At 44.0% G+C, this 12753-nt stretch overlaps 1 protein-coding gene across 1 annotated transcript in view; it reads left to right on the forward strand.

The window, feature by feature from the left end:
• The first annotated feature begins 688 nt into the window (after positions 1 to 688).
• LOC144893983 (uncharacterized) overlaps positions 689 to 12753 on the forward strand; it is a 35093-nt gene continuing 23028 nt past the window's right edge. Inside the window, exons 1-3 of the mRNA XM_078785325.1 lie at positions 689 to 1049; positions 4709 to 4787; positions 4965 to 5965. Of these exons, the coding sequence (XP_078641451.1) occupies positions 689 to 1049; positions 4709 to 4787; positions 4965 to 5965 (1441 nt within the window). The remainder of the gene's footprint in view (positions 1050 to 4708; positions 4788 to 4964; positions 5966 to 12753) is intronic.

The raw sequence follows: 12753 nt of genomic DNA on the forward strand, positions 1-12753 counted from the left end.
TGTAATAAAGACTCTTTCAACTTACCGCATTGTCCGCTTTCTCCTTGCTAACAAGTAGCGTGCGTAGCACCGCACTTCAGTCCACCTGAATCATTTGCGGAATGACAGCAGGCACATCGAATCCAGGAGGCGGTAATTGCGCGGTAAATTTGAATGCGTGCAGAGCCAATAAATTCGGCTTGGAGACATTTCGGCGCCTGCGTGAAGCCGATAGAATCAGCTTGAAGACTCCAGAGGGTTAAAATCCGGCAATGAGTCGATTCGAAAACACGCATATGGTGACGATGAAATATTACGGAACAATACTTTTATGGGAAACGTGTACGGGCTTAATTAAACTTTATTTATAATTTACACTTAACCCAAAGAAAGCCATGTGAAATCTGACGTAACAAAGCTGGACGGTGTATAATCAGCAGAGGCCTATACAAGCGTAATGTTAGGCCAACTTGGAAACAAGATGGAGGCAATATCATTTCGTCTCAGCCTTGGGTGGGTGGAGTCAAGAGACAACTGTAGGTGTGTTCAGGCAGCTGATCGACCAATAGGTGCACACTTCAAAAATCGACCCCCACCACGATCTGCAGCAGCAACGCGAACTGCTTGAAGATCTGCGACATGTTGAAGGTGCAACACGTGCGATTTATTTATTTATTTTGAATCTCTCGATGTGAGTTCCCAATGGACAATGGAGTCGGTGAGAGATCTAGGAGGCCTCGGTCTCATCCCGGCCTGGCTGAAGATCCAGGGTCTATCAGAGGAGTCTCTCCGAGCTCTGGTTACGGAGATGGGGATCAAGATCTTCGGGGCTCTCTGTGCCCGAGCCGAGCCCGCTCCGGTGAGGGTTCGACTCTGCGCTTTGGCCACACGAAAGTTCACCTTCACCATGTACGCGGAGCTCTGTCGCTGCATAGAGTCGAGCCATGCGGGGCGAGGATCGGGATGGACCGTCGCCCTGGAGACGGGACGACCGACTGGAGACATGCGCATCAAGGTAGAAGAATTGGACTCGTTTGTTCCTAAAGATGCCAGAAGAGACCTGGACGATGGTGAGTTGGAACAATTATGGACATTTTGTGATAAACTTTATTTAAAACCATCATATACATAAACCTACATTTGGAAAGTCCATTCTGAGGTTTCAAAAGTCCTGATGTCCTGATTCACCACCCACACTAGAGTCCCTGTATAAATGGAGTCCCGACGTGGCAGGTCCGAAAGATTCTGATCACATGGGCCGTGTCGGCCATTTTGTTTACAGCGACGTGTGTCGGTCGTTTCCGAGGAAGTAATGAATATCACATGATTGCACTGTGATCTGGTGGCACAATATGAAAAAAAAACATCAACATGGGTGAAAGACCTTTTTCTTGATGGCCAAATAACATTTAAATGAAGGAGGTCTATTTCATTGTTATGCTTTTACTCCTTACTAGGGGGTCCCCGTTGGTCCATTGGACCAAATTTTTTTATTGGTCTTCACCTTCGGGGAGCACACCTGCCTGCCGGATTTTGAGGGGGGGGAGGGCTTTTGGGTCATCTGGGTCTTTTGGCTCCTCGAGGCCTTTTTTTTTTGTGTACAAGATCGAGGCTCATGTAAGAGCTGACATTAATCACACAGAAAGACAAACCGACACATAAAACATATAACATCGTGAGCGGTAGACAAGATGGGGAGAGGGGGAAGGACACTCACACAACATTTGAGAGCAGGGACCGAGAGACATGGAGACATCGAGAGATCTGAGAGAGGGCGAGGGCTTTGGGGGGGGGGCATGGGAAGGGGGCGGTGGGAGAGGTATAAAACATATGGACACTGACAGGACTTCCAGGAAAGAAGTTGGAATTTCAAACAAGGTGGATCTGGGGTGAATTAGCGGGGGTAGAAAAGATCAAGGTTTTGGATGGGGGAAGATAAGAGATGGTGGTGAACAGCTGTTTTAAAGACCTGGAGGGAGGAGTAGGATTGAAGAGAGTGAGGGAGTTTCTTCCAGAGGTGGGAGAAAAGGGGAATGAAAGAGTGAAGGTGAGCAGAGAGCCTTGATTTTGGCAGTTTCACCATAAGAGGGTTGCTGGCAGATCTTGTGCGTCCTGCAGGAATATTTGGTGGACAGAGCACAGACAGACCTGGGGGACGTAGGCTGGAGAGGAGTCGGTAGAAGACAGAAAGACCACCAACCTGCCTGTCGTGAGCGAGTGAAAGGCCTTTGGAGTTGGCTTCATCACGGGAGATTCCAATGATTCTGAAGGCTTTGGTTTCATCAGCGTGAATACGAGCTAGGTGTGAGGCAGGAGCACCAGCCCAGAGGCGAGAACAGTATTCCATTGTGCTGTGGATGAAAGCCTTGTATGTGTTGAGGAGCTCAGGTGTGCCAAGGAAGGACTTCGCATGACGGAGGATGCCCAGTCTGCGACTGGCTCTGGAGGCCAGCTTGGAAATGTGGTTTTCCCAAGATAGATCATGGCAGATAGGTTGACCCAAAAGCTTGAGCGACAGAACTTCTTGGAGAGGATTGTTGAGAAAGTATATGGGAGGGTTGTCCAGTCTATCTTTTCGGAGAGACATAGTAAGAGTGTGAGATTTGTGAGGATTGAAAGACATGTTCCACTTGTTTGACCAGTCTGTGATTTTGTCCAGGTCTTCAGAGAGTGAGGAGGCTGCAGACTGCTGATCTGAGGGAACAGGAATGGAGCGGCAGAGAGTGGAGTCATCAGCAAAGAGATAGAGAGGATTTTCCAGAGAGTCGGAGAGATCATTGATAAAGACCAGAAAAAGCACAGGCCCCAGAACACTGCCTTGGGGAACTCCAGCCTGAACAGGAAGGGGAGATGAGAGAAATCCATTCAGGACCACACGTTGTCTGTGACCAGAGAGGAAGTCCGCAAGCCATGCAAGGAGATTTCCATGGATACCATACCACTGAGCTCCATACAGCCTCCAACTGCAGTTTGTTTGTGGTAATGTTCCCATGGATGGGTTTTTTAATCTCTGCAAGGTTCTTCTTTATCATTCCCGTTGCCCCAATTATCACTGGTGCAATTTTGGCGTTCATCAGCTTCCAGGATCTTTTCACTTCATTCTTGAGGTCTTGATATTTGGTGATTTTCTTGATTTCTGCATTATTTAGACCAAACTCACTGGTTACTGAAACCTCAATTAGCATTGCTGTCTTTTCCTTTTTGTTCCTGAGTGCTACGTCCAGTCGCAGTGCTTTTTTTCGATCTTCACCGTGGATGGTAACATCAGGTCACACATGAGCATGACGTTATTATTTTCAATGATTGCTTTTGGATCATGCTTCCATGAGTTTTCTGAAACAGGGATATTGAATTTTTTGCAGATGTGCCGGTGGATTACTCCACGTACTTTATTGTGCCTTTGTGTGCACAGCTTTTCTGACATGAGGTTTTTACATCAGCATCGGAAGTGGCTTGTGCTTTGTGTTTCTGCCATACAGAACCTACACTTGTCCCATTGGCTCAGTCCTGTCTTCTCAAAGCAATTTGTGCAGTGTCCTTGGTTTTGGGCATCTAATAGATAAAAGGAGCCTGTTTTCGGTGTGCTTGCTTGTGTGCGTGCGTTCGGTCCAGCCATCGATCTCGTCTTCAATTATCTTACCCATCTTCCCATTCTTGGTACTCTGAATCCTGTGGTGAGGCAGTTGCTTTAAAACAACTTGCATTTTCCTCCTGGAAAGCAAATCCAACTGAAGACAACCTCCGATCATGCCACAAAGCTCGCAATAAGTGTGTCTCTTCTGTGGAGAGCCAGAAACAACACCTGTCCAATCTTAAGAATGGGCTTTCAAACTTGTCTCCCTCCTCTAAAACCTGATGGTGACTTGTCAAGACTTGCACCTTCTGCCCTCTCCGTGCTTTGTCTCCCTCAGCTTTCTGCAAGATACACTCGGTCCACCAGCAACCCTCTCCGAGTGAAAATGCCAAAATCCAGAACCAATACTCACCTCCACTCTTTTATTCCTCTTTTTCCCACCTGTGGAACCACCTGCTATTCTCTCCTCAATGCCATCCTTCCTTCCATATCTTTAAGACAGCTGTTCACCACTATCTCAAGTCATCACCCATCTAAAATCATGATCTTTTCTACACCTGATGAACCACTCTACCCTTCCATAAAATGTTGCTTATGTATCCATCTTCTCCACCATTTGCATTGTCCTTCAGCCCCCGTTTGTTCGTCTCAGTCTATTTTCTCCCTCTGCCCTGCCGTTCGCGTTTCCACTTTTCTCCTGAGCTGTTCCTTTTGCTATGTTGTGTCCTGATTTGTTCTGTGTCAATGCTCTTCCATGAGCCAAAACCATGCAGAGTAAAAAAAATCCTTGCTTTACCCTATTCGAACAATGCCCCCACATTTGTGGATTTGACAGTGGTGTCGGCAAGATGGGCAGAATAGTCTTTCATTGCATTTCGTTGCCTGTGTACCTGTATGGTATATGTTAATTTGTGATGATTTGGAGAGTGACAGGTTCAACCAGAACATTCTGGGACAAAACACTTCCTAACGGCAGGACTCGCTGGGCTCTAGAATTACAGAATGTCAACTTATTGCAGATTATTTAGAGAGCGTTTATGTTCATTATTGAACTTGATATGTTCTCAACATACAATTTGGCGTCGGGAGTTTAAGCTTCCATTCAGTGTAAACTAGGTGCTGACATTTTTTAACATTGACGAATGCTCTTCACAGGAGAACAGAAGAAGCCCATCAAGAAGTTCACCTGCACCTCGTGCTCTCACAGCTTCACCAGAAAGGCAGATTTGAAGAGGCACAAGGAGAGGAACCGACAAGTTCCCAATGATGAAGAGTTCAAATGCACTGAATATTCTTGTTCAATGCAAAATAAAAGCATGTTCGTGAGTCATTTTGAGATTCACACAAGAAAGAAACAGTACACCTGTAAGGTGTGCCAAAAGAGATTCGGTTCTTCAACAACGCCTCAGAGGCACGTGAAATTTCACACAGGCGAGCGCCCGTATACATGCAATGTTTGTGGTAAGGGGTTCACTCGATCAACGCACTGTCGGGCTCACGAGCGGATTCACACGAGAGAGCACCCATATACATGCAATGTTTGTGGTAAAGGGTTCACTCGATCAACGCACTGTCAGACTCACGAGCGGATTCACACAGGCGAGCACCCGTATACATGCAATGTTTGTGGTAAAGGGTTCATTTGTTCATCGGACTGTCAGATTCACAAGCGAATTCACACCGGAGAGCGCCCATATACATGCAATGTTTGTGGTAAGGGGTTCACTCGATCAACGCACTGTCGGACTCACGAGCGGATTCACACAGGCGAGCGCCCTTATACATGCAATGTTTGTGGTAAGGGGTTCATTTGGGCATCGGACTGTCAGATTCACAACCGAATTCACACCGGAGAGCGCCCTTATACATGCAATGTTTGTGGTAAGGGGTTCACACGAGCAACGGACTGTCGGACTCACGAGCGGATTCACAGAGGAGAGGGCCCTTATACATGCAATGTTTGTGGTAAGGGGTTCACTCGATCAACGCACTGTCGGACTCACGAGCGGATTCACACGAGAGAGCACCCGTATACATGCAGTGTTTGTGGTAAGGGGTTCACACGAGCAATGGACTGTCAGACTCACGAGCGGATTCACACAGGAGAGCGCCCGCATACATGCAATGTTTGTGGGAAGGGGTTCACTCGATCAACGAACTGTCGGACTCACGAGCAGATTCACACAGGCGAGCGCCCTTATACATGCAATGTTTGTGGTAAGGGGTTCATTTTGGCATCGGACTGTCAGATTCACAAGCGAATTCACACCGGAGAGCGCCCTTATACATGCAATGTTTGTGGTAAAGGGTTCATTCGATCAACGCACTGTCGGACTCACGAGCGGATTCACACAGGAGAGCGCCCTTATACATGCAATGTTTGTGGTAAAGGGTTCATTCGATCAACGCACTGTCGGACTCACGAGCGGATTCACATGAGATAGCGTCCGTACATGTGTCCGGTTTGTGCAGAGACTTTCTCAAATGTAAGGTCTTTGAGGAATCATTTAAGGTGCCACAAAGGAGAACAGTTAACTTTTTGAGATATTCTAGTCACAGATGAAAAGACAGACTATCCACATTAAAAGCTTGGTTACCTGTCTCTCGTGGGCTGCCAAGGTGGCCTCGCCATACGCACACTCGCCTTTGAGTTGTCTTTTATCAATAAGATAAATTTTAACAACCTCTTTTATGTATCCTATGTAGTTCAGTGATTCTGTATTGATACTCAAGCATCCTAAATTCAATATTTACAAGTCAGGAGATGCCGATCGTTCATGAGCGAGTGGTATTCAATGACAAAGGACGGACTATAACCGAAACAGGCCCAGACAGGCCAGGCCCGGAAATGTCAAAACAAAGGTTACTGACCTTGAAATGAGATAGAAAATAATGTATAATCAGTTATGAGGTTTGTTTTAGCCCCACAATACTGAAAATTCGGAGAAAAATGAAAAATGAAAAATCGAGCTCCATGGGGCTAGACACATGACATTGGCCTCACCAAATGTCGAAATCCCTGTCATATTCCACCAAAACCCTCGGAGAAGATGTAGCTTGAACTCGATTACCCCCGAAAAAGACGTCTTTTCTGGGCGTGGCTCCGCCCAAAATGGGCACATACGCCCACTCTCGGCAGGACACAACTCGATCATGATATCAACCTCCCACCCAAGTTTCATCAAGATTGGATGACATCGTCGGGTAGTTATGCTGCGGACAGACAGACCCACACACATGACGAATATAGTGGTCACTTGATAACTCGTGAACCAAAAAGTTTACGGCGCATTTTAGCAATTTTTCTTCTTAAATGTTGATTGGTCCACTCACGGAGTATATAGTCCTCATCGAGGCCGGCGTAAAATAAAACTGCACTGAGAGAAACGTGAAGAGAGAACAGTCGCAGAGTTTTTGAGGAAGTAAAAAATCAGAGTTTTAAAAAGGGGAACGTCATAAGTGTTTGGAACGACATGAGAAGGTAAAGATTTCCAGAGTTTGGCAGTGGAGAGGAAGAAACGAGCATCATAACGGCCCACCCTTGAGTTTCCAATGGCCACACAATAATCATGAGATGTCGTGGCTTGTCAAATATTTTGTGGTCTCACTAATGGCGGAGGTACACAAGCAGCAAGTTCTTGGGAGCAAAAACTGAAGTAATATCTGTCGAAAAGAGAAAGAAAGCTAACTTTGTGGTGTAATTTGAGCGGGTGGAGTTTTGATGTCAGATTGGGAGAGTTGATAAATCAGATTACTTTGGATTCAATTCTGTCCAGTAAGTATATGGAGCTAGACCCTCCTCAGATGTAAGAGCAGTACTCTGTACAAGGACGAATCAATCCTTTATATTGTTGAAGAACAGGTTTATGCACATAAACAAGCCATGAACACTTGTCAATATTTTGAATAACATTGGGAAAATACTCATTTGGTTACAACAGAAATACATTATATATAAAACTCACCGCACAGGACCCGGGTCGAAATGAGAATTCTTCACCGATTGAGCGAACTTAGCTCAATTTATATCATTTTGAACAATAGGAGAATGATGATTGGGTCTTCACAGTAGGAGGGGGTAGGGGGGAGGAGATTCTGATGATGGATTAGGGAGGGGTAGATCTGGGGGATGGGGATCGCTGATTAGGAAGCAAGAAGTAGGGAGGGAGCAGATTGGGGGCCGAGGAAGTTTGATAGCCATTATCTTCTCAGCGGGTAGCGTGATTACAGAGAAGTTCTGTTCTTTGTTTCACAAACTCTATTCCCCACTTAGTATTTACACAAGACTGCACATGAACGATATGTATATCTTTCCATCACAAGGCAACTTTTGAGTCCACCAGAGTCTGAGTTATACTCTTGAATTCCGAAGTTTGTAATACATAGAAATACACACATCTCAATGATATAATTACTTCTTTTCTACAAGATCATTATGAACTGTAGCATAGTTTTTATTATGATTCATCAAAGAACTAAACTATTTCTATCTCATTGTCATTACAATTCATTTTATTAATTAAGAGGATCAGGGACAGGTTTGAATTTGAATGCCTGCGATAACTCGCCTCCTCCTGGCTTGCAGAGGTCTTTATAATTCTACAATATAGTTGAAGCAACTGTTGAGAGGAAAATAATCTTCAACATCTGAACAGGACTCCTAGTTTATTTGAGGCAGACGGAGCTATTTCTCCAATGTGTGGATTCCAGGATACATTTTATGTTTGGGTAATACCTAGTAGGTTTATGGAATCACATGGTGTAATTGTGGAGCTTTCAAAGAAGATTGGAGAGTTTAGAGAAGTTTTAGAGAGAGATGGGAAGACATTGAGTTTTAGAAGCATTAAACTTAACCTAATTACATTTGCCCCATTGGGAAATCTTGTCCAAATCTGAATTTAAAGAGGTGGGTGTGATCAAACGAGATGCAGATCGAATGAGGGAAGATGGGCAGATGGGCAAACATGGAGGAATGTAATGTCAAATCATCAACATACGAGTGCATTTGATTATTTTTAGAAGAAAAAGGTCATTGATAAAAAGAAGGAAGAGTGTCAGAGACAGGACAGAACCCTGATGGACACCACTGTTGATGGGGAAGGAGGAAGATGTTGAACCATAAACATTTATGGAGACAGAGCAGTCGGAGAGAAAGCTCGATATGAGAGAGCAGAGTGAAGGAGGAAAGCCGAAAGAGGGAAGCTTGGATATCAGACCCCAATGCCAAACTCTGTCAAAGGATTTTGAGATATCAAGGCCTCCAACAAAGGATTCCCCAAAGCCTCTCAGAGAAGATGCCCAGACATTCGTAATGTAAGAAAGGATATCACCGGTAGGTATGCGAAAGCCATATTGATGGTCAGATATAAGACTAAGATTCAAGATGCTTGAGGAAATGGTTATTGAGGAGACATTCAAAGACAATGGAAATAGTGGAAGTCAGAGCAATAGGACGGTAGTTGGAAAGATTTGAACGATCACCCTTCTTCAAAATAGGCTGGGGGTGAGGCATGCTTCCAGGAAAGACGTAAAGATTGGGGTTTTAAACAAAACAAACGAGCAAGTTCTGAAGACCCTCCTTCAATGCACAAGGAGGTATGTGTCTCTTGTCTGTATGACTTGCTTGTGTCCAGATAGGGGGGTACTTTTTTGACTACATGAAAAGAGATTATTGGAAGTGGCATGAGATTTCTGAGGGAACATCTGAGGGAGATGGAATGTTCGTCATGCAGTGTGGAATTAGAGGAGAAAAGAGAACCAAAAAGAGTTGCTCTGTCAGTCATAGAGACAGCTATGGTATCATCGGAACGGAAAAGTGAAGGTCAGGTCGAGCGACAGAAGTTGTTGGTGACACTTTTAGCTGAGGACCAGAAAGATCTATCGGTGGAAGAAGATGAGATGTTGTCACATTTATTTTGGATAAGGGAATGCTTCGCCTCACAAATAACATGTTTTAAATTATTTCTGGCAGATATGCAAGCTGAATGAGAGTTGGAGGAAGAAGACTTTTTCCATGTCCTTTTTGCCGCATCCTTTGCACGAAGAATGGCCGCACAGCAGGAATTATTGAACCGAGAGTTGGTAGGAGAGATAAACTTGAAAGGGAAGGGGATATAAGCTTCCATTACTGCAACAATAACCTCAGCTATACGTTCAGCAGAGATGGAGGCATCGCCTGAGGAGAGGCAGTCATCTTTCCATGGAAAACCAGAAAATATATTTCGTAAACAAGTCCAGTTGGTGCTATTGAAGTGCGAACACTGGTATTTAGTCGGAGCAGTCGGAGGAGAAGTGGTGGTAAGCAAAGTGATGTTCACAAGGTTGTGGTCAGAAGAACCAATTGGTGGTTAAATTGTGTAGCTGCAACGCAACAGATTGGAGATGAAGAACAAATCCCAAGTATTGGACAAGTGGTCATGACGATCTGGGATATGGGTCGGGTGGGTAATAATTTGTGCCAAATCATTGAGAATGGAAAATATAAGAGCTTCAACTCCCCCAACATCTGTGTGCGATGATTTCAAGCCCTCCCTGTGGTGTTTATTGAAGTCTCCTAAATGGAGGAATTCTGCTTGAGGATGTTGGGATGTCATGGCCTCATTGCAGGAATTAAGATCTTCAAAGAAAGCGATGAAGTTTGTGGAGTTGGGAGAGCAGAAAGTGAAACAGAGAAAAATAGTGATGGTCGTGAAACAAATCTAAAGCCAGATCTGACATCAAAGTTTGGAGATTTGGGGTCCACAGGGCGGACAGCAGACGTGTTGATGTTGGAGTAGATAACCCTAACCCTAACCCGACCCTAACTTCTCCTTTGAAGCGGCATCGTGAATGAAGATTGCAGCTTGAAATGTAAAATGAATTAACAAGAACATTATGTGACAATTGGGTCTCTGAGAGAAGCAAGACATGAGGAGAGGTACCTGCTGGTAATTTTGGTGGCCATTTCATCAAAATGGCCGCCATGTTGAATTTCGTGTTGGCTAATCGACTGTATTTAAAGATTATCTGCATTAGAACATCACTGCCAATAAACAGTAATTACAATGAAGGAAGAGAATGATGAATGTGGTTAAGAACAAGGGATTAGTTAAGGTAAGGGATTAGTTAAGAACAAGTTAAGAACAAGGGATTAGTTAAGGTAAGGGATTAGTTAAGAACAAGTTAAGAACAAGGGAACAAGGTTGTGAAAGACTGCAAGAGAAATTTGACAAGAAAAACTATTTTTATTTTTCGAGCAAGGAATCCAACACAGGAATGTTTCAGGTGACAGCACATTTACAGCTCATTCATGTCACTGGTCCGAAGGTTCACTGTTCAAAAAGGCTCACTTTCCACTTTCCATTTGTGGTCCAGTGAACCTACAGACCAGTGAACCTTTTCTTCACATTCGAGCCAATAAACCCGTTTTGAAAACGTTTTTCTCAAAAGGATTTCCGGACCAATGAACAGGGTTCTCACTGACCCCTGAAAAGTGTATTTTGAAGCGTGAAATTTGGACAGTGACCTTCATTGATGGGACAACTCAGGAGGTACAACCATTTCCTCAAAATAAAAATACATTATTGCATTCAGTACCAGTAATTTTTAGGTTTACTCTTCATGAAATGGAGAGTAACCTATTATTACTGCTAGAGTTTTTCTTATTATTATTCTTCCGCCCTATTTTGCACCTCCGAAAACTTCATAATTAATGTTCTCAGCAACCGCTGGTCGGATTGACAGGAAATTTTCATCAAATGATCGTCTCGGCTCCTAGAATTTTTTAATGCTAATGATGACGTCATAGGTCACGTGGTATGGGCGCCATCTTGTAAAACAAATTCAACTTTTCCCCTCTGTATCTCCGAAACGGCCCAATGGAAAAATTTGAGGAATGGCTCATTCTGAAGAACTCTTCAATGGGAACAAAAGGCATGTGTATCGAGTATATTAAAAATGCTAACGTTAAGAGGTTAGAATTCGTCAAACAATTTTCTCTCCCGAAAATGGGATTTTTTTCCCAGATGCTTATTTAAAAAAAACTCAGATTGCAAAAAATTTCGAAGTCATACGTCACATGGTTCGGCCGCCATCTTGTTTTTCGTGAAAAAAACACAAAAACCCCTTTTTCTCCACAACGGCTGAACGGATCGAGCCCAACCTTGGCATGAGTATTCGCATACCCATGTCGAAAAAAAACGTCAGCGAGCACGACGTCATCCGACACATGGTTTCAGAATTATGACGTTTTAAAGCTCAAACTAGAAATGGTATCACCTCCATAATTTGTGGAGATATCGAGTGAAAACTTTACACAAATGTTCCTCATGGGGGGATGTTTCAACGTCACTTGAGACGTTTTGATAAGTCACATGGTTTGGCCGCAATAAATAATGGAAGTTAAATTTTAAAAAGCTTGTAACTCTTGAACCACTGCATGGATCGACTTGACTTTTTAACGCAATGTAGCTCTCATCAAGCGGAGGAAGTGTGCAAAATTTCAAGATGACTGGATGTACGCTCTCGAAGCTATAAGTCTTTATTGTTGAAAGAAGAAGAAACACACCAATTTGTCCTTCCAGAACGTGCTCACGATAACGCGATCTCCCGCGGTCATTTCAACCTCAAATGAAATTCCAATTGCAGAATTATCAATAGGTGAGGCATCTATCTATAATTCCAGTAATCTCTGTCTGTACGTTTGTTTGTCTGTGACCGCTGTTTCTCGACAACCACGGGTCCGATATACTTTTAACTTGCCAGGTATATTGCTGGGGACCCGAGGATGTGCCTTTTCAAGGTTTCATATTAATCGGACAATTACTTACCGAGCTATGTCCAAAAAACGATTCAACCAATCAGTGAGCAGCGAACGATCGCGTGTGCCGGCGTTGCGAATGGACCAAACCATTTCATGTAAATAGAGGGGGGGGATTGTCACTGTACTCGCAAGCCGTTCGCCGTTCGCTTTGGCGTTGCGAATGGACCAAACCATTTCATGTAAATAGAGGGGGGGGATATAATTTTAGATAGATATATAGTACGGGCATATATATAGTACGGGCATGCCCTAGTATTAACAAACGAATGAAACAGAATTGATGAAATTCTGACTATTTTGAACTCGATCGCATTTCACTCAAAGTTAAGAGCTACTGAAGAAGAAGATGTCCAGCCAGGACGTGATCACTATCACACGATCTCCCGCAGTCATTTCAACC

This window comes from Myxine glutinosa, chromosome 1 (genome assembly GCF_964187855.1).
Source record: "Myxine glutinosa chromosome 1, kmMyxGlut1.1, whole genome shotgun sequence".
NCBI lineage: Eukaryota > Metazoa > Chordata > Myxini > Myxiniformes > Myxinidae > Myxine > Myxine glutinosa.